This window comes from Centruroides sculpturatus, unplaced genomic scaffold (genome assembly GCF_000671375.1).
Source record: "Centruroides sculpturatus isolate CEXI.00-Female unplaced genomic scaffold, Cexi_2.0 scaffold585, whole genome shotgun sequence".
NCBI classification, from domain to species: Eukaryota; Metazoa; Arthropoda; class Arachnida; order Scorpiones; family Buthidae; genus Centruroides; species Centruroides sculpturatus.
The window spans coordinates 362367-383475 of NW_019384762.1; the positions used below are offsets into that span (position 1 = coordinate 362367).

At 35.6% G+C, this 21109-nt stretch overlaps 1 protein-coding gene and 1 long non-coding RNA gene across 4 annotated transcripts in view; one reads left to right on the forward strand and one right to left on the reverse strand.

The window, feature by feature from the left end:
* The window catches only part of LOC111628827 (fasciclin-1-like), a 64486-nt gene that overhangs the window by 8059 nt on the left and 35318 nt on the right, over nucleotides 1-21109 (reverse strand). For all 3 annotated transcript variants that reach the window (XM_023372671.1, XM_023372670.1, XM_023372669.1), the window contains 3 exons: nucleotides 7046-7193; nucleotides 4367-4482; nucleotides 1705-1898 (listed from right to left, as the gene is read on the reverse strand). In XM_023372671.1, the coding sequence (XP_023228439.1) occupies nucleotides 1705-1898; nucleotides 4367-4482; nucleotides 7046-7130 (395 nt within the window). In that variant the 5' untranslated portion in view covers nucleotides 7131-7193. The remainder of the gene's footprint in view (nucleotides 1-1704; nucleotides 1899-4366; nucleotides 4483-7045; nucleotides 7194-21109) is intronic.
* LOC111628832 lies at nucleotides 268-13627 on the forward strand. Its single transcript, XR_002757236.1, has 2 exons — nucleotides 268-321; nucleotides 13458-13627. It is a non-coding gene; the product is annotated as an uncharacterized LOC111628832 (long non-coding RNA).

Consider the following 21109-nt stretch of genomic DNA (forward strand, 5'->3'; position numbering starts at 1 on the left):
TTTTGATAGAGGTAAACTGCCGATGCGAGAGGACGGGGATGCGAGTCTCGAAGCGCTTATTAGCCGTAACAATTTCCGATCATTTACATAAGCCGCTCGCTGTTTTTTCGAGTGGGAAATTAGCTTTGTTATCGAAGAATTTCTCTCGACTAGTGGAGGAAATGAAGGCCGTCCTCTAGAAATATCAAAAGGTAGATTTTTTAATTGATTATCACGGTTTAAAAAATAATAATTATCTCGGCTTTTCTTGCCCGCAGCTCTGGAAAATATTTATCTTTGAAATTGAAAAAAAAGAAAGGAAATTGTTCGGTTCATTCTCAGGTAAGAATATGCTTCTGTGATAAAAATTTTGAAGTTATTAAAAACAGCATTAAGAGATTAGAAAGGAGGAAATCATCTTATTTTAAAATTAATGCATTAGCCATAGAGGAGGGAAGAAAAACACACACACACACACACACACACACACATAATAGTTTTTCGCATCACAATTGAGTAAAAATTTAACAAAGACTCCAGAGAATCCAAGAGTTATTAATTTCTGTAGGAAGGAGCAGCATTAAGGAGAGTTCATTATGTACAGCCTATCCTGAGGGAGGGTGGGAGTGCATCATTGACTTTGTCACCAAGATGAATGGTTGATAGTGAACCATCTGCATCTTGTTATGATTAACTGTCTTGACATTAAATTATGTCAATTGTCTTTATGATAATTTTAGAATTAATGTTTCTTTGGCTTAATGTTGATAGATAACGTGGCCGAGATGTAGGCTCGGTACGTGTTTCTTTTAAAAATAAAGCATCCAAAGCCAGTTTTTTACACCCGCCGTCATATTAGAAAGATGTAAAATGATGTAGGGGACTTGGTGCGAGGGATTTTTTTTTTAGATATTTTAATTTTCTCATTTTTTGTTATGTAAATTGCAGGAGGAGACTGGAGGGGGTTGGTCTAGTTAGCTGATTATATGATAAGTAGATATCTATCAGGTTACTTAAATCTTAGAAAGAGTTCTGCGTGAATTTTATGAATGTTTGTATTCAGTAATCAGAAAATAATAGAATTTTTTGGGTAAGATTTCATTGCAAAAACAGAACAGAATCATGAATGAGTTTAATTTAATTAGAGGGATGTAAAAAGTTCATTTAGAACCTAAGAAAAGGGGTCTTAAAAATTTGATTTATATCATGGTTTACCTCAAAAAACTACTGAATTAAGATAGTGAAGGATTTTTACAGAATCCTTCACCATCTTAAGACAGTGAAGGACTATATAAATCCTTCACTGTCTTAATTCAGGAATATCTAAATTAAATAATTGGAAAATTAGGTTTTTGGATAAGGTGTCATCACAAAGCAGAGGGTGACTTTAACATAATTAGAAATGTGTAAAATGTAATTTAGAACCGAGATAAGGGTCTTAAAACTTGATTTACATCACACCCGTCGCTATTATCATAGTTTGCGTGTAAAAATACGGGTTAAACTCCCGAACACTTCCATAAAAACAAATGCAACATCCCATCGGATCGAAAAAATGTTTTGTTTATGGCACACAAAAGAAAAAAAAATAAAGATTCCCGAGTAAAAGAGGTTCAACGAACCAAATCAATAATAATGCCCACGTGTAACACGTAAAAATCCTTCGTTTCGCTTCTTCGAGACTGCATGGCTACACAGCAGAGTAGATTTGTGAGGGATGTTCACCTGACAGATTCCCCAATATCATAAGCGTTGGGTTGTTCCATAAACTTGAGTGCATCCAAAGAGGGAGTGTTAGTGTTGTCGAGATACAGTTCCAGCATCTCGTCGATGATGTAGAGGATCTGCCACGTCCCTCCCGTGCTAGAATCTTTGAAAGAGACCTCTTCGATGATCTTTGCATTGTTGACGTAATACTCCTGAAAAGAGAAAGAACAGAGGGGATGGGAAAGAGAAGAAAACAAATAAACTTTCCGTTCACGAATTGCAAACATAATAAAAATTGCAATGGAGTGCCGTTTCCCGAAATACTCTTTTACTGATTACAATCACAGTTAAGAGAAACATCCCTCGGAGACAATAAAGGAATTCCGGAAGTTCCATTTTATTTTATTTTTTTTTGTTTTTTGTTTCCACCCCTGTCGAAACTCTCACATTGATACGTAGTAACCTATAGAAAGTAAGTAGATTAGCCGTGTCAAGGTTTCTTCACTGTAATTAGTGTGGGATGAGTAATTAAGCAATTGCTCAGTGGGAATAAGTAGCGAAAGAGAGAAGGAGAGAGTGAGAGTGAGAGATGGAAACAGTGGTTTCTCGGAAGTAAACATTCCTAAATGATGTATTTATTAATTAATTGCTAATTAATCGCGGCACGATGCTCCCTTTTTTCCTCCTCCTCCTCTTCTTCTTCTTCGTCTTCTTCCTTTTAAAGCCATCGTTCCGATACTTGTACATTGGAGAAAAAGTAAAATAAAACGTGAAGAAATATATTAATGATGTCGATGGCTTCGAACTGGCTTACGGATAAACGCGAAGCGGCCATTAATTAGCATAAATTAAAGCGAATTTACTGCCTTTAACGAGTTTCGCAACGCTCCGTACGTACAGTACACACGGCTTAATGAAATTTCACGCAACTTTTCTAAACATTAACACAGTCGGGGGAGGGGAAGTTAATTCTAATCTACTCCACCCCCCGATTCGAATTGCGCGTTTGGCTGACGTCATTGACGAGTAAGAAATCGGAAAAAAGGGGGGGTGAGGGAAAAATTGACGTTTTGATTTATTCTTCCGGAAAAGCCAAGACCACGTTTTTAATTTCGAATTTCTGTAACACGGGATTTCGGCGCGAAGAACATAAAGGAAAGAAATTAGAAATTAATTCCGTACACAGTGTATAATGCGCTATCGGATTATACGCGAAGAAAGGGATTTAATTCTCACAAATTTCGACTGCTCTTCCCTTTTTTTTTTTCTTTTTTATCCGGGGAGGAACGGTACTGAAATTCCGATTTCGTGACGCGTCGTATCTGTGGAGCATTACCGCCAAACATCGACGAGGTGGTAGAAGAAAAAAAAAATAAATAAATAAACAGGTAAAATTTTTCTACGTATCAACGACGTTACAGAAAGGGGGGAGGGAATAGAGGAATAAGTCTAGAAAACGTCCCGGAGCGATTTAAATAAAATATCTATTATCGAAACAATCAATTTGAATTGTTCTCTTCAGTATCGAATGGTCGGAATAGATGGAATTTCCTTGATAAAGTATCATCAATAAAACAAACCGAGTAGTTCTGTATATCAACTGTCAACAACAAACGACCAAGAGATTTCACATGTTGCCAAACGACAAGCTGTCATATTTTTCAAAATGCAATCTTTTTCTTTATATTCTCTCTCTCTCTCTCTCTTCATGCAAAAAGCTTAACCCGTAAATAACGCGCGGAAATGACGTCATTCCGAATTCATCCGGAATTAAATCCCTTCCCTTTTACTTCCGACTTTTTTAAATCTTCTCTATTGGTTTATTTTAATGCGCGCGTATTTATATATTATTGTTATTTTATTATCTTCTCTTAACTTTCATCTGGTTGAAAGGGTGGTCCTCTTCGGATGATTGTATGGAAAAGATGAAGACTTTCCGGATGTTTAGGAACTGTCAGTCTGATTGATGCTCTCCTTTTTCCATAATAAACATTAAAAATGCATTTCGTTGGCTCGATTTGTGACCCGATAGAGTACAAAGGCTCCATTACTCTTCGCTTAAGCACCGGTTCTATAGCGTGGTAAGGATCAAGAGAAGGAATCTGTAGCCCAGGTTTTTAACCTGAAATCTTTTATAATGTAGACGTTTCTGAGAAAATCGCTTGCATGGCACTTTTCGAACTTCGTGAAAGTGCGTGCTTCGTAATGGATCAATGGTGCGTCGCGATTTTTGTTACTCCAAAGCAAAGCGGCTTCGGTTCACTATCTCGCCCAATTCATTCCACGGGCCAATCTTAGATAATGCGAGTTGTATTATGGACAGAACTTTAAAAATTCCATGCAATTATTAAGTTTGAATGCTCCAGGTCTTCCTGAATTACCCACGGAGGAGGAGGAGGAGGAGCCGTTGCAGGATTATATAAGAGGCGTTCAGAAAAAAAAAAGGTTTCTTCTTAAAAATCCGAATTAAATTACCGATAAGATTAATGAAAAAAGTAATAAGAAAAGTTAAAATTTTCCTAAGAATTTATATTTATAATCTGAACTTATTAAAAATTAATTTATTTTCCGGGGAGTATGGTAATCTTCGGGAATTAATTTCTAAAGGATCGACTGCTACGTATCTGATAAATCTGGGTAATAAATAAGGTTTAGTATATTTTTTAGGGATTTCACTTACCGTTTCTACTTTAGAATCCTTTTCCGTTTTCAGAACTGATAAGAAAAGTGGGCCTCCTACCATAGAGGATGGATTTGTAGTTTTGTCAAAGACTTCTTTTGGTACTAGAGAGTTTACTGGAATAAAAAAAAATAAAGCAATAAGAAGAAAGAAGAGAAGAATAAATTAATGTTAAAAAAATCTTTCAAGGAATGGCCAAAAAGCCACTTCTTGTAATGCCATTCCCTATTGTGAATGGGCGCCATGTTTTTTTTTTAGGAGGGGGAAGGAGTTACATTCGACTGTTTATCGAATGTATCGTTCCTGCATGTTTTCGTGCAGCGTATATGTAAAAAGAAAGTAGCTTTGATGTCCAGCAAACCATGAAATTCTTACATTTTAAGCAAAATTTGGTACAGTTTAGTGGGCAAATGCGTTCCCGATACGAGATATGGCGAAAGTATAGAAGGAAGAAGCGGAAGAAATAAGAAAGAAAGAAAGAAAGAAAAAAGCAAGCACGGTGCCAACGTGGGCATTTATATAAAGCAAATTTTTCTTTCTTGGTGGAGGCAAGGACCCCCATCACGCTTCCGATGGGCTCAAAGAAGGGAAGATATAAAACTTGAGTTGGGTCTTGGCAAAATTCCTCCTTATTACGAGTCGTTTGGATAATAAATGATGCATTATCCGCTCGTTGTTAGAAGTGGAAACACGCGTAGATAGCTTGGAATTATTGTTTTTTATATACTCCAAGTGTATAGAATACATAAAGCGATAATATATAAATATAACTGTTCTTATCTTCTGTACGTGAATGTGTTTCTTCACGCTTACCACCTTTTTTTTTTTTCCTTCTCTCCCTCCTAAGAAAATTTATTGCTCCTTTGCCACGTCTTTACAAATTCATAGGACTTAAAATATTCACGCCTGGCATCCTAAATCGCTACGTGAGGTAATCCCGCTTATTACGTATCGATTATAACATTAGCTTCTTTTATTATTTTACGAAATTTCCCAAAGTTTTGGTGACGAAAAGAAATATCCCAAGATATTAGTCGACGGACGAAATTAATTTGGACATATAAACCAAAAAATCTGGGCCGACACGTCGATATATTCTTGGCAAAGGTGTTCGCTATTACTTCATATATCAGATTGATCTTGACGTAAACTTCCATCTCCCCCGTGTCCATCTGTTACCATGGTAACATCAGATGATGCTGATCGTTATTTTTGGGAAGGTTGATGATCGAGTAGAGTCTTGGATTATCTTTGTCCAAACGATGCTCAGATAGGAAATCTATCGGATTTTTAATAAGTCGATTCTAACGTTTACGCCAATCGAACAAAATAGATTTTCCCACCCACCCCCCACTCTCTTCGGCAAGATTTTTCTACATTTTCTTCATTCTGAATGGATTTATTTAAATCCGAATCCTTTACCCTACACTCCTGCTGCGGTTTTGTGTAGAAAGGTAGAAGGATAACGTTGTTTTAGGCAATCGTAAACAGCAATCTTTGGTTCTTCCCACTTAAAATATTTAACTATAGGTGTGTGCACTTAAAAATATAAGCAAAATTAAGCTAGAAAAGTTAGAAATTCCTTTAAAAAAAAAAGTTTGGTAAGTGGATCACGCAGCTTTTGAAAATTGCAATTGACGTTTTCCAATTTCTCCTGTGAGAAACTTCCTAATTTGGGAGGATTTTCACAAAAATATAACTCATGAGTAAGTAGAAATCTCTAGAAGTCCTTAATTGAAAGGTTCAGATAAAGATTAAGAGCAGCACCAGACTTTAGATAGAAAAGAGGGGCAACCAATTAACTATTGGGAACACTGTGATTCCCGGTTAATGATTTCAAGCAAAGTTTTGGGAATCGATTAAATCCAGATAATGGTCCTGATCAATGGTTTAGACCGTGATAAAATATAATTTAAAGTTCTAAACAAGGCCTAAACACTTGGTAAATCTAATCAAGTAGGGAGGGTTCAATTATTTGCTTGCAATGGGCGTTTAAAAGTACCAAAACACAGTAAGCGTCACGAAATTTTAGTTAAAAGAGAGTTAAAGAACTTGATGAAGGTTCTGGTACGCTATAAAATTTACATCAAGATCCTTAATTTAACGCTGTTAATAAATATAAATTAATAATCTAGGACGATGTTAACTCGGGGATTTTCAAAATAGAAGACAACAGTCCGTGGTAAGATCTCATTTACATCTTAAAAGACAGTATCGATTAGCTATTTGGNACACGCTGGACTTAGGTGACTCAGCCCCGGCCCAATGGAATAATCCACAGGAGACGGACACTGGGTAGGGTCGGAGACGTTGCCAAGGCAACGCGGATCCTTAATTTAACGCTGTTAATAAATATAAATTAATAATCTAGGACGATGTTAACTCGGGGATTTTCAAAATAGAAGACAACAGTCCGTGGTAAGATCTCATTTACATCTTAAAAGACAGTATCGATTCGCTATTTGGAGGGATCTTAGCCAAGGAAATTAATTTGCACGCCGTTTTGACCCCGTTTTAATTTCCCATCCTCTGCTTCTTATTTCGGGTGCGTTACCAGGGAGAGCTTTATCCTTTATCCGGGTAGATCAGGAGGGAGTGCTCCAGGCCATTTACTACATCTAGTACAGCGTGGATTACACGGCGATATATGGAATTTTATATGAGAAAAACACTACTCACTTGTGTGATAAGATCCAATTTTGTCGTCGTTCTTCGATGACCACTTCCTCGCTCTATCGATGGCGTCGTTGGTGGGTGCGAACATCGTGCTGACTTTGTACTGTAGATGGCTGACCAGGACATTGTCTTTCCTTACTAAGTTCGTGAACTGCACGTGGGGATTTAAGAGGGGGGGTGGAAAAGAAAGTAAGAAAGTCATTTGCATAAATAAATTGACGGCATGGTAAACGTCATCATTAGTATAAAGAAGACGTTAATTAAATTTAGTCATTGAAAATAATTAAAAGGGGGGGTGTTGGGAATAGTAAAAAAGAAATTATCATTTGTACAAAATGCCTTTATTTGGGCATAATGGCGTAAAAATTCGTTTTTAATAAATTAGCTTTTTAGCAAACAGAAAAATGCCTGAAATGTTGCCAAGAACGTTCGACGTCATTTCCGGCATTGTTTTCCCCCTCCCTCCCCTTCCTCCCCTTTTTAGTTTTAAAAAGAGTGACGTTGGTGTTACGTCACGCTAATTTTTTCAAATTTAAATAGCTTTTGACAGTAAATTAGCAGAATTTATTTATTATTGTTTAAAAGTAATTTTTATGAAATTCTTCTTTTCTTCATTATTATTATTATTATTATTTATTTTTTTTTTTAAGGAAAAGTTTACAATAAATATCTTGATAAATTTTTGTAATTTGTTTATAGAAGATAATTAAATTTAATGGCTAAAATAGAAGAATGTGTCGAGAGGTGTTTATTTAATTTTCTTTCGTTGGATAACCTTTTTTTTTTTTCCTTCTCTCCCTCCTAAGAAAATTTATTGCTCCTTTGCCACGTCTTTACAAATTCATAGGACTTAAAATATTCACGCCTGGCATCCTAAATCGCTACGTGAGGTAATCCCGCTTATTACGTATCGATTATNATCGAAGGAATAGAATATAAATGACGTCACTGTAGCGAAAAATATTCGATTATTTTTCTAAAAAAAATTTACGAAATGGTTTTTTCTTTCTCTCCTCCCTCCGCTAAAATAAAATTCCGTCCACCCGTGACGTAATTTCCGGCGTCGTTTGTGACGTAACCTCCGCCGGGTCATTACGTCATCATTAATGGATCATTTCAGTTCGGCGAATTTTTCAATGCGTTCGACCGACCCTCTATTCTATTGTGATGGGTTACAATATATATATATATAGAAAAACAAAGGCCTTTTATGTGACGTAATAATGCACGGTCCTTTCTCCCAACTTAGTAATATAAAAGTATTCGTGACGTAACAATGTTAGAGCCTTTTTTTTCGTGAGGTATATAATACAAAAGTAAGCTATTTAAGTGTTTACTAATTGTAAATGAGTTTTTTCAGGGAACGGGTTACGTAACAACTAAAAATAAAATTTCCTGTGACGTAATAATAACAGAAAAATCTGGTTTTTCTATTTAAGCAATAATAAAGAGCGCACTTTTTGTGACGTAATAATGAATATTATGTGACATAACAATGGCAAAAATGAAGCTTTTTCGGGATTTATTAACGAAATCTCTACAGATTTTTTTTTCTTTTTGAAGTGTAACAATAGAAAATCCAGGCTTTTCAGTAATACAATAAACCTTTGCTTAAAAAAAAAACATAAGAAACGTCATAATAATCAGAAACAGACATTTATGATGACGTTACAATAAAAACTAAACGTCCACTCGACCTCACAGTGAGGTGGTGTCGTTTTTCCACGCGAGACAATAATGGGAAAACGTGAATTTCTCGTGATGTTAACGCCCCGAAAGGGAAATTTTTCTCACTTTTCGGAATTTCGAACGACGCTAATTATCAGTTTAAAGTAGCCAAAATGCTTCTTAAGAGGAAAACCAAGAACCTATAATTACGCTCGATTGAAATTAAAGTGGAAATTAAAGGCACACCTACGCTGTAATAATCATAATTTGGCATTTTAAAACACGGGCAATGGAATATTTAAAAGCTTTACTTTCCCAGTTAGCGAGATATTATAGTAGGTCCCTAGAGATTTCAACCAATTCCGTACCGATTTTAGCGGGTTTTAATGCCTTTTAATGGATACTGGGCCGGGTTTTCGCGCGTGGAAATTTGCAAAGAACGACGAGTTAGAGCGCCAAAGCGCATCAGATGCAAGCGCTGATCTTTCAGAAATGTCAAAATTATCTCTTGCTGATGTGACACTAACGTCGGCTATCATTCCATGAATACAGTTATTAATATGTTTCGTGACTTTACACGCGATTAACGCTACAGTTTATGCAACGTCGATTGCTCCAAACCAAATAAAAAATAATAATAATAAAAAAGGCTGCAGGGGTTCTTCACTGCTGCGAGCGAGTTTTCCGAGTGACGAGCCATTTCAAAAGTAAAAAAATATATATATATTTATAATAAAATAAAAAAAACTAAATTTTAAAAAAGAGGAACAGGAACGATCGTTATATCCGGATCTTCTCCGGATCGTGTAATCACTCAGGGAATGACAAGATGAAAGGTGGTCGTGTAAGACGTCATTCAGTTCGAGAGAAATATTTAAGGATAAACCACGCGGGGTGTTGACGTCACCGTGGCTCTCCCCCCTCTTTCTCTCTTTCTCTCTCCGTCGTGCACTAATTTGAAGGGAATTATCGATTTTTCCCAACCCCTCCTTCCCTCTTTCGACGACAGCCTTGCCTTTTGTTTCTCGGACGTCACATTCTGTAGAGCGTGAAGGCGACGTCATGGGGAAACGAACGTCCCTAGTTAATTACGTCACAACTAGCGCGTAACGCGGGTGAGGCCGGGTGACATCCCCCTCGGCCGAGTAACGCAAACAAACAAACAACACCCGAGGCAGGTGGACATTTTTTTTTCCTGAATGGTGGGAGATTAGAACCGGTGGTACTACCTGTGCCATCGATTAGGAGGGCATCAATGGCACATCTCCACTCCCTTCGGAGAGGCTATTATCATTGGAGCGTGTAGTACCTTGGCCAAAAATCGAAACCCAGGCGCCAACACGCTGGACTTAGGTGACTCAGCCCCGGCCCAATGGAATAATCCACAGGAGACGGACACTGGGTAGGGTCGGAGACGTTGCCAAGGCAACGCGTCTTTATGAAGCCAATGTGTTTTTATTGATTTATGACAAGAAACCTCTCACATTCGATTCGAGTGAGGCTCTTTCGTAGGCCGACCCCCCACACACACACACCACCGACCCGGATTTCGACTCGTTAATCTTTTTATTATTAATGGTAAAAATTCGTTTTGGCCACCGCTTCCAAAGCGGGGGGAGGTGGTTCGATATCGCAGAGGAAACAACTCTGTCGCGTGGTACCCCAGAGGGGATTAAACACTGGGTTTGGGGGGCCTCCGGATCGATAGTCAGTTGCGCTACTATTCCACCTATCCACAACTTCTATGCACTTTCAAAAATTTCCGATTTTTGCTTCAAGTTTCGACAGTAAATAGTGGCAAATCCATTTTTTTTTTATTTTCTTTTTACTCCTTTTCTTCTCTGAGTATTGTTCGAGTGCCTGGGGATTAATGGCTTACGCTCTGTTGGGACTTGGAGGATTTAATAAAAGTGATTCTTTAACACCATAGAGAATAAATTGTGGAAGAAATAAGATTCTTTGGCGGATAAGGAGATTTCTTATCTAAATGTTTATCCAACCGTCTGCATTGAATCAACACAAGAGTTAGGGAAAGGGATGAAACTGTACAGCTATCGGGAGACGTAATTGAGGGATTAAATACTACAATTGCTATTTTTAAGGCAGGCATTCCCTATCGTTAAGAGATAAAAATGGATACTTAACAACTCTGTTAGCCCTCATTTTCTCCATTTATTAAAGTGGTAATGGCAATTTAAATTGGATGGAATTTGTATGGTAGTCCCGCCAATCCCCCAACGTCATTGATCTTGCAACGGAATTTACCATGCAAATCGGCAATTGTTAGATATTTCGCTGCGGAGTAACAGCCTTTAAAGCCTGTTGACATTTGTTTCCGATCCTCTAACTACGAGATTTGTGGTCAAGGTTTTTCTCCTCTTACTCTAATTTTGAAAATTATGGATCGGCATTTAGGGTCAAGGTCTCTTCCTAATATTCTTTTTCTTCATCATTTTTTATTTCCCCCTCCTTCAGCAACGTGTTATTAAATTGTAAACAAACTAAATTAATTCCTGTGTTGTATTTTTCAAGGGTAGGGTTGTGCAATACATCTTCCGTTCGGAATTAAAGATACAGTTTTGAATCTTCAATAAGGATATTATCTATTTAGTAGCGTGCTCGTTCTCCAGACACTCGTGTAAATAAAAAAAAAAAAAAAATCTTCTTCAAATATGATTCGCTTGATTTTCTTTCGCTTACACTACAAAAAAAGGAACGTTTTTCCCGTTGAAAAGATCATCAATTCACCTTGAATCACATAAAATCGAGAAGTTTCTGGATGGATTTTTATCATAAAATTTACAGTAATGTGCAATGTGATTCAAGTCAGTTAAACCCATTCTTCGACGTTAAGTGCTTCAGAGTTTTTTTTACCCCGGACCTCTTTTTAAAAATTCCCAGCAAAAGCTTAATTGTAAGGTAGGAACACTTCTTATAAATCAGAATTTTTCAGGAGCATACTACAGAAACATCCCTTTTCTCGAAATTAATTCAAAGTTTCTCGTTAAAGAAACAGGAGTGCCACAGAGAGAGACACACACACACACACAAAAAAAAAATTGTATTCATAAAAATCAATAATCATTTTCCGCCTCGACTAAACATTAAATACGTTTTATAATTAAGTACTTTAATCAAGAACAAGTTGTGTTGAGGAAGACGAAACCTTTAGGCACTTTAGTTTGAAAGCTTAGTTAAAGTTGGAAGCAGTTTGTTGTACTCAAATCTTCCCCCTCTCTTCCTCCCTCGAATTATATAATAATATTTTTTTGGTGAGTTTAGGTGAGAAAAACGTGAAATGAAATATCCGATAGTGATTTTTCCGTATATCCTAGTCGCACGTAACACTGGAAGGGTCATAAAAAATTTAGGACAGGAGCAATTTTTATCAAAAAGAATAAAAGTAAATCTTAAAGAGAAGTTTTGCGAACTTATAAAAGGGAAAGAAAGATGATTTATTTTGTACCGATTGAAGTTTTCTTCCTCCATTTTTTTTTTTTTATTTTTATTTTGAAGATCGTTTTGTAGCGACTTGGCCAAACTGCAATAAAATGATTGGTCTGAAAAAAAAAGTTTAAAAGCCATTTTTATGAGGGACGACTGTGGACGGAGGGGTTTTTATCTGACGATTTCTAGCGATTATCTGTTTTCCAGGTACGATTTCGGCAATGTTAGGAGGAAGAAGACGGTTCCTTTATCCTGGTAAAGCCTGATAAAATGGATCTCGGTTGCAGAATCCTATATTCTTCTGTGCTCGAAACACAGTTATCAGTTCGGAAACTGGAATTTGGATGGAGTTTACTATAAAGGGAGAGTTTACTCTATCGTGAAAGAAGGGCGGAGCTTGATTAAATAATAAATATACTAGCCAGAATGTTTTTAACCCCTTTTCTATCAGGGATTTTCGTAAGAATGGGGTACCACCTATTTAACCAAGAATTGCTTGAAGAACATTAAATTTAATAGCTTAAAATGGCCGTTAACTTGACGTTATTATTGATCAATACCACGTGGTTTCTTCAATAATAACCAATTGGAAACGATTACAGGATTTTTGAAAGTGATGACAACGGATGAGCTCGTTCAAAATGTAACGGTTTCAACGGTCGTTCTTTAATTATAACGGAAAAATTTCCGGTTTAAACGATTCCTACGTTCTTAAATTGGGTGGAGTTAATAGATATGAATCGGCTAAAGGGTTTTGTAATTGAAGTGGCTACGAAAATCGGGTGGAGCTCGGGCCTCGTTATGCACTCTAACTAAAAGCTAGAAGGTCGATTTGGGTGAGGTTAACGATAAACCATAGTAGAAATTAAAATGGAACTGGGTTATGGCAAACTATCTTGGCTCGGGCGGAGTTCATAGATCCAGCTAAATGAAGAATCGATACTACAAACTGGGAACGGTTCGATAAGGTAATCTTGCACTAAACGTTATATGTTTTCGAGTGTGCCATGTTTAACGTGGCATAAAATTGGGCGGAGTGTTTCACACGAGACGACGCTTCGAGTGCTAAACGACATTTGACAATTTAATAAAAGAAAAAAGAAAAAGAAAATACGTAGGAACTCCGCTCAAGTCGATAAGAATTCCTTGCCGAATATCAAGAAATTAATAAGTAAAAAATCCGATTAATGGAAAATAAATTATTTTGGAAACTCTAGAAAACTTCAAAGAAGAAGAGGAAATTAGATTGAATTTTTTAAAAATATAAATTGAATATTTACTATTGTATTTTTTTTTCCAGAATGCAAGAAAAAAAGGCATCAGTGATAATAGAGTTAGGGAAAAAATCCAAGTTAAAATTATCTAGAAAGGAAACTCTATTTAAACTATTTCCTCTTATTGATTTTCTACAATCGCCTCCCCTCCTCTGTGCCGGAGAATGAAAAAAAAAAAAGGAAAGAGAAAAAAAAAGAAGCAATTTAAAAGACTGTTATTATCTTACACATAAAGTGTATTATCTTTACTATTTGAGATAATAAAAATCTCTTTCCGTCATTCCAACATCGTTTTATGGTTTCTATATCCGTGGGATAATCCTCTTGTAAGAAGATCTTTTGCAGGAAAAGGTAAAAATAATAATAATATCGGTTAAGTTTTATATAAAAAATTATCTCCGGTTAAGTTCTGATGACGATGATAATCAGTTTTCGAAGAGAAGATAATGGGAGCATTATTTTTTCCAGATTAATTTTATCTGGTGCGTGATAAGATTGGATGCAAAATATTTCGAGGAAAAAAAAAATCAATCCTTTTTATCAGTTTGTCTTCGAGATGATCCGTGCTCCAGAATAAATCTGCATTCATATCACACGTAACGATTATCTTATCTCGCTAGATTCTCATGGTAACGCTATCTTTATCCATCTGACAGACGTCTGAAGGTATGCAATGGAAGTTTCAGGCAGGAGGGAAAAAAAAAGAGGATTCCTTTTGTTTGGGGGTCACTCGAGCGACGTGAGATGTGTCCGTCTCGTGTCAAGGTGCAGCTACCGTGGCACACAATGGGAACGGAGGGCGTAACGGGTGGCTAAAGAGGGAGGGTGAGCCGTCCTCCTGAAGATCCAATCCTTGAAAACCCGAGTCATTAGGAGGGAGCCGTCTTCGGCAGCGGTAGAAACTCTGTAACGATTGTTAATCACGTCAGCAACGTGTGTCATGAATAAATTCATTGCAAATTATTCATTAAAGTCTCTAATGGCCGTCATTAGTCACTCACTTACAACAATTATTGTTTGTCCCCTTACACAATGCATCTGACATAAGAATCACTGTGAACCTCCACTGTATACCATCTCCCACGGGCTTCCCGAATTTTCGGACTGGGGGGAGAAGAATTAACGGATCGGCGTCACGTGACCGAAACCGAATTCGGGACCGTGTTTTACGTTTTCGTGATTCCGTATCCGTACGTAATCCTCGAATACCACGCGAGCTTGGGTGACTCTTTGTCTAACGTGACATACCTGACGAGTAATTACACTAGAGCTCCAAGTAACTGCTCGACGTGATCCGTGTACTACCGATAGATGCCAAAGAGCGCTGCGAATTAAACTGCATAATGTGCCACTACAGCAACAAGTTCGGATGCTATTTTAGTAACAGGATCCCATTAATTTTAAGAGCGACTACTGACGTAATTTCCGCTAAAGTAATAGTGGAGAATACAACTAAAACTGCCAGTGCTTCTAACGGAACAATTATAAGGATAGCGCTATAATACCGGATTGCCACGACAGTAACAACAGTTAGAGAGGATAAGAGGATAAAATAGTATTGAGGTGATTTGATCCATTCAGGGAGTATAAAGGAAGAAGTAAAGGCTATCGAGGGAGAAGGAAAAAAACCTCTCTATATATATATGTGTGTGTGTGCTTCCTCTTGAACGACGCTTCCTGCCATTGTTATGGTAAAGGAGGGTGCGTAACACGAAACGCAACGTAACGTAAGAACGTAAGAGATGGCTAGGATTACTGTTAAGAAAATCGAACGAAGCGTGAAGCAGCTTTCGATTGAGTTACGGGGAGATTTCGTAGGATCTTCTTTCGATCCGGTTTATGCACAAAAATTAAAATAGGGAGTGGATAGAATAGCGCACAACACCGAACCATACAGCAACGACAGAAACAAAAGGACACTCTCCGGCCATATATCACCATGTGCAACGCGGAAATAGGTGACAGGTAATTTGAAAATTGGCCCGAAGCCAGATACGAGACACAGGATATGAATGCTTGCTTATAGCTCGACAAGGGCACGTTGTGGCATTCCATTAATGCCCTCTTATCTGTGTGTTGCCTGGATTTATCACTTTCCAATTGTGCGGGTTTTGTGTCCGACCGCCCCCTTCCTTATCCCCCTCTTCCTTCCTAATGCTCCCATTCGTGACCGATCCTCCCTCGGTTCCTATCTCTCTTTTAAAAGATTAGAATCGTGGGATCCATTCTTCGCATTCCTTCACCCTTTTCTTGATGTCGTCGTCCTTTTCTACTTCATTTAAATTTTGCAGATAATGCTGAATTTAGTGATGTGGCACCGACACCGGTCTATGATCATTTTTCTCCCCTTTCGCTTCATCCTATTTTAAAAGACTTTTTTAAGAATCGGAATCCTCTTCCTAACAGATTTCGATTCCTCCTTTTACACATTTGTAAGAAGGAAGTTACAGACCGACACACTGCCGTAAATTTATTAGTTTCCAATCGTGGATTATTGATAGGGGTTGTCGTATCTTATTCTTATCTAGCTCTGATTATTATTCAGAAACAATTCTGCTTCCCTCCCTCTGGGCATCCCTGTTTCCTCCTTCTCCTCTCCATCCTCCTCCTCCTCCTCTTCCCATCAGCCTCTCTCTTCCTTTTTAAGGGTCTGTCTGCAGATAAAAAAAATCAATGGGACGAAACGAAAACTGAAAAATCGATTGTAGTATCGCATCCGAATACAAATGATTGCACTAATATATTATTTGGGAAAGCAAAACTACAAATGACGCTTATGAAAAAAATAATAGTAAATAAATTGTAGATATATATAATAATCATTAATTTATCATTGTCTTATCTAGATTTATTTTATTTATTTTTTAATATTAAAAAAAAATATTGCGTGAGAAAAGCTCTTTTTTCTATATTTGATGAATGTAAATGTCTGGAGTAGAATTATTGAAAACACAATCCTTCCCCTCCCCCATTTCTTTACATATTTATTATAAAGTTCTGCCATTTTTTCTTTACATTTTTTCCTGGTTTAATGTAAGCAAGATTGATTCTCTTAATAGAAAAATCCAAAGACATTTATCATAGGAAATCCTGTTTACATGTTAATATTCCCATACTTTTGACTTCAACCCTTTACAACTACTTGACCCACTTCATGATAATCTTAAAAGGTTAATTCAAATTGTGTTTAGGTCTGTGCTGATGTGCAGCTTTAATGATTTTCTCACTTAATAAACCCAAGAGAAGATGAGAAGAATATATGTCCCTTAGCTATCCTCTTTCCTTCACCTGCTTAACTAGTTTTGCCGCACCTTACCCTTCAGAAAATTTATTTACGCCAGATTAAAAATGGGAGAGAAACTGTTATAATGTGATTAAAAGTATCCTTTATCAGCTCCTTATTATTGAAAGTGTCTAATCTCTTCCTTATTATTAGTGGAAACCTGACAAATGAGATAATAATAATAATAAAAAATGCACACTACGCGACTAAAGGCACTGAATCACTTCTCGATTATAAAAGGTTCCCTTTTATATATGAAACACATTCATTTAATCATAATTACATCCTTTATCCTACCTTTTTTGTTAGAAAAATAACACACAAAATAATCAAAAAGCAGGTGAAACTAGCAAATAAAAAAAAAATTCCTCATTTCCTGCACTTCTGACCATGGTATAGATGTAAAATATGATAATATTAAAGTGGAATATTTTTATAGAGGTGACATCACTTGTAAAATGTAAGGTCGCTCTGACTGATGACCTGTAAATCAACATTCCATGACCTTGCTTTCCACATCTGCCTGTGATGTCAAAACTGATGTAGAGGAGAGAAAGAGAGAGAGAGAGAGAGGAAAACCTACACCAGTTATTATCCTATAATAAAAAAAAATACTTGAAAATTTTTAGATATAATTATTAATAAAAATACTACAACTTTATTTTTAATTGGATAATTATGATAATTACACAATACAATTTGTAGTTTGCTTCCATTTCTAGCCATCTTTACACCTACTTCACTTGTGATGTTTCAAAATGATAATTCCGGTTTTGACAAGAGTCGGAAGCTTTTATTTGCCATTTAAATTTAACATGATTAAAACTATTTCTTTTCTGTTTGAGAAGAAGTTATTGGTGCAAGAGGTCAGTAGGATGTTACTTGTGATGGATAAAAGAATAAGCATTTTATTATTTTATGTGGAAATAAATTATTCACAGCAACTGCCAGTCTTTATATTTACACCTTTCTTTAAAAGCGTAGACAGAGTAGAATTCTGCAATGTCTTATTTGTCTTCCTTAAACACTTTTGGAGATTTAGAAAGTGATGTCTCTCGAAAGATTATTTTTCTCTCCTCACAAAAGCACTCGAATTAATATCAGGAGAATGAAGAGATTAAATAGTTTTGTTTTCTTATTAAGAATTATAATTAAATTTACAAATCTTTAATTCCCCGGTTACGTTCGGCTCTAAGTTAATGTATTTTTCATAAGATTTGGGGCATCAAAGCCATTTATAAAAAGGCATTCAAGCAAAAGAAAACAACATAAGACTAGGAGTCAAACAACTTCTAACAGGGACAGACAGCAAATCTGACAGGAGGATCCCAAATGTGTTATCATAACAATGTAACATGATCCTTAAATTGTGTATTTTTCATAAATTTTTAAATAAAGAAATGACAAAAAAAATAAATAATGTATTCATACATATCCCTAGGTGAGGTTGAAGAAAGGAAATCAAGTATAATAAAAAAAAAAAAAAACATTTCTGTTTTTACAGTTCAATCACTTACAATTATGCACATTAACTTCTCTTAAATGTATAAATCTCCTTAGCAAGTTTCTTCTTTTTCCTTGCAAATTTGAAATTAAAATGAATGTTGCATCATTTCTATTTTCCGTAAGGTGTAAAGGCCGGTTGACACACTTCCCAAAATCGACTAAATTATTCATATGTATCGGAGCGTCACATACCAGTAAAGGTTAGAAAAATGCAAAAGAAGAAAATTTATCTCCTTCCATAAAGCTGGAAAGAAAATTAACTTTCTTAAATGACTCCGCGAGTGGGAAGAAAATTAGAGATGAAGATGTTCCTTTCTCTAAACATTAACTCTTATGTTTGTCTCTCCCAATTCACTTTGGCTAAAAGAATTATTGATCAGTTTTTCAAATATCAGCATTTTAATTTGCCTTTATTTCCTATAAAAGTCTTTATTCTTAATTTATTAACATCAATAAATAAAATGTAGTGGAAAATATTTTTTTTCATGAGTGAGTATAAAGTACAAATGGAAAAAAATTGCTAATCAATAAGTAACTTTTTAACATTTCATTTTATGTAAAAATTTAGATTATCTTAATAAATATTTTAATTTTCCTTTTAAAATTTTATCAAATTGTATCATCTAAAACTAATTTGATTCATGTCTTTCTATCTATCTATCTCTATATCTCTCTCTCTCTCTCCTCTCCTCCTCTCTCTATAAGAAATGAATTAGTTTCCTGAATAACTTTTTTAAGGTGTTCTTCAGATAAAAAGTTTTTATAGGTTCGGCCGAAGCAGTAAAATTGCAACTCGAGCTCTCTCTTATCCAGTATGCAACAAAGCAGTCTCCGAGAAGAGCAAGAGCATTCGTGTATCGTGTCGTCCGACAAACTATGTTTGGTTATGCAAACTCGGGACTAACTCAATTATTTTACATACCTTCATTGGGAGCAATACATGATTTAGGTCTGTTCGAACAAAAAAAAACAGAACATTTTAAATAAATTTATAATTTGTTAATGTCATTTAAATAAAAGGGATTCTTGTACAGAATATTTTTAAGCAGAGAATTACATAGTGTTACAGGTTCTTTGATAGTTATTCTATCAGATACAAATGTTCTGCCGGGTTTAAAGTTCTTAAAGGTTAGACAGATGGCGATGATAACTTCTTAAGTGTATTTTTTCCTCTATAAACAGATAGCCCGAAAGCTTTTACCATATTTTATTGAAAGTTAAATTTCCATCAACAGTATTTCCTCCCTGTTTTTATACTTTGTTTTTTTTTTTATTAAATTTTAATTACAAATAAAATAGTGCTTTTACCTTTTTTTTCTTATAAGATAAACTACCATTACATGATAGCTATTATTTTGTAATAATTTGAAAAAGTCACAAACAAAAAAAAAAAACAATATATAAATTTTTTTTACCCTTCCATAACACAGAGAATTAATGAGAAGTGAAGAGGAACAGAAGTTGGAATCAGTCCAAATTGGCTTTAGTATTGAAACTCGAATAAAGAAAGGAAAATAATGTTTCGGAGACTAAAAAATAAGAGGGAAAAAAAAATAAATAAAAATGCAGAGAGATGTTTCCCCTCTGAGAACAAACCAGAGCAATATGTAGAAAATGAAGTGAAAGCAGAAATCCAATGGGATACATACATTAAATAACAACCCCTATTACAACCGTGGCGGAATGTCAATTGGCCAAAAAATTAACTTTTATCTACGTTGGCAAATAAAAAAATCTGTAAACATTAATCCAATTTGAGTAATTAACAAATTAAAACTTAGTAGTAGCCAGGCTACTACTACTTCATTTATTATGCAAATTTATTTTCTGTTTTGTTTCAAAACAATTTTTCTGTTTAATTTAATTTTTGGAATATTAAGAGGGGAAAGAGCACAAAAATAAGAAGCATAAAAAAAAATATATAGGAGAGAAAAGAAATCCAATCATAGATGCATTTTATCGCCATGTAATTTGATTTACTTATTATGGAATCTGTTTTTTTCCAAATTATCTTAAAGAGGCTTTTAATATGGAAGAATAATTTAGATGGATATTTTGATAATGGTCGCACCTTTAATTTTCTAAGAATGTATCGAGCCCGCTTAACAATTTCGTACGCTGTAGCAATTGTTTAGCCATTGCAACCTATTGCTCCATCCGTTGTTTTTTTTTTTCCTCTTCTTCGGTTTTGAGACCGCGGAGTAGGTGGAGAGGGAAGATGATGAGAGGAGAGAACTGAATCTACTTGCTCCGCCGAGTAATTTTTCACCATTATCATTCAAAAATTAAATTATAAATCAATTTTATTATAGATTTCTCTTCGCTGTGCGATAAAATAACAGGAAATGGCTTAAATAATGTACACTTTTGCTTACTAAAAATATTATTTTCTTCTTTTTATATAAAAGTATGTTCTTATTTGTATTACATCTAGTTGGAAGGTATTGATTGGAGTGTGGGGGGGTGAAAAAAGAAGTTTTTATCTTCAAAAAATATCAAGAGTGAACAAGTTTAAGAACATCATTATTTATGAAAGTCTAGTAAAGATAAGATAGAAAACATTGAAGCGAATTCTGAAAGGTAATCTTCTAACATAGTAGTAGTAATAAGTTCTTTTGTATAATAAAACAGGATACTATGACGTCATTTGACACAGTTTGCCTTTCATCATCACATTTTTTTCTATGTTTTTTTTTTACTTGTTTAATTTGCCATTCATGTTCAGCGGACTGTTGAGTGATGGGACGTGCCCGTAGGGGTTAGCGCGTAAGTCCATTGATAACTTCAATTAGTTACCTGCTGTGCTTCACCTTAATACACTGTTAGAACCGAATTAGCATTTTAATTGTCAATTTAGGCTCCCACTCCCAGGAAATAGGGGAAAAAAAT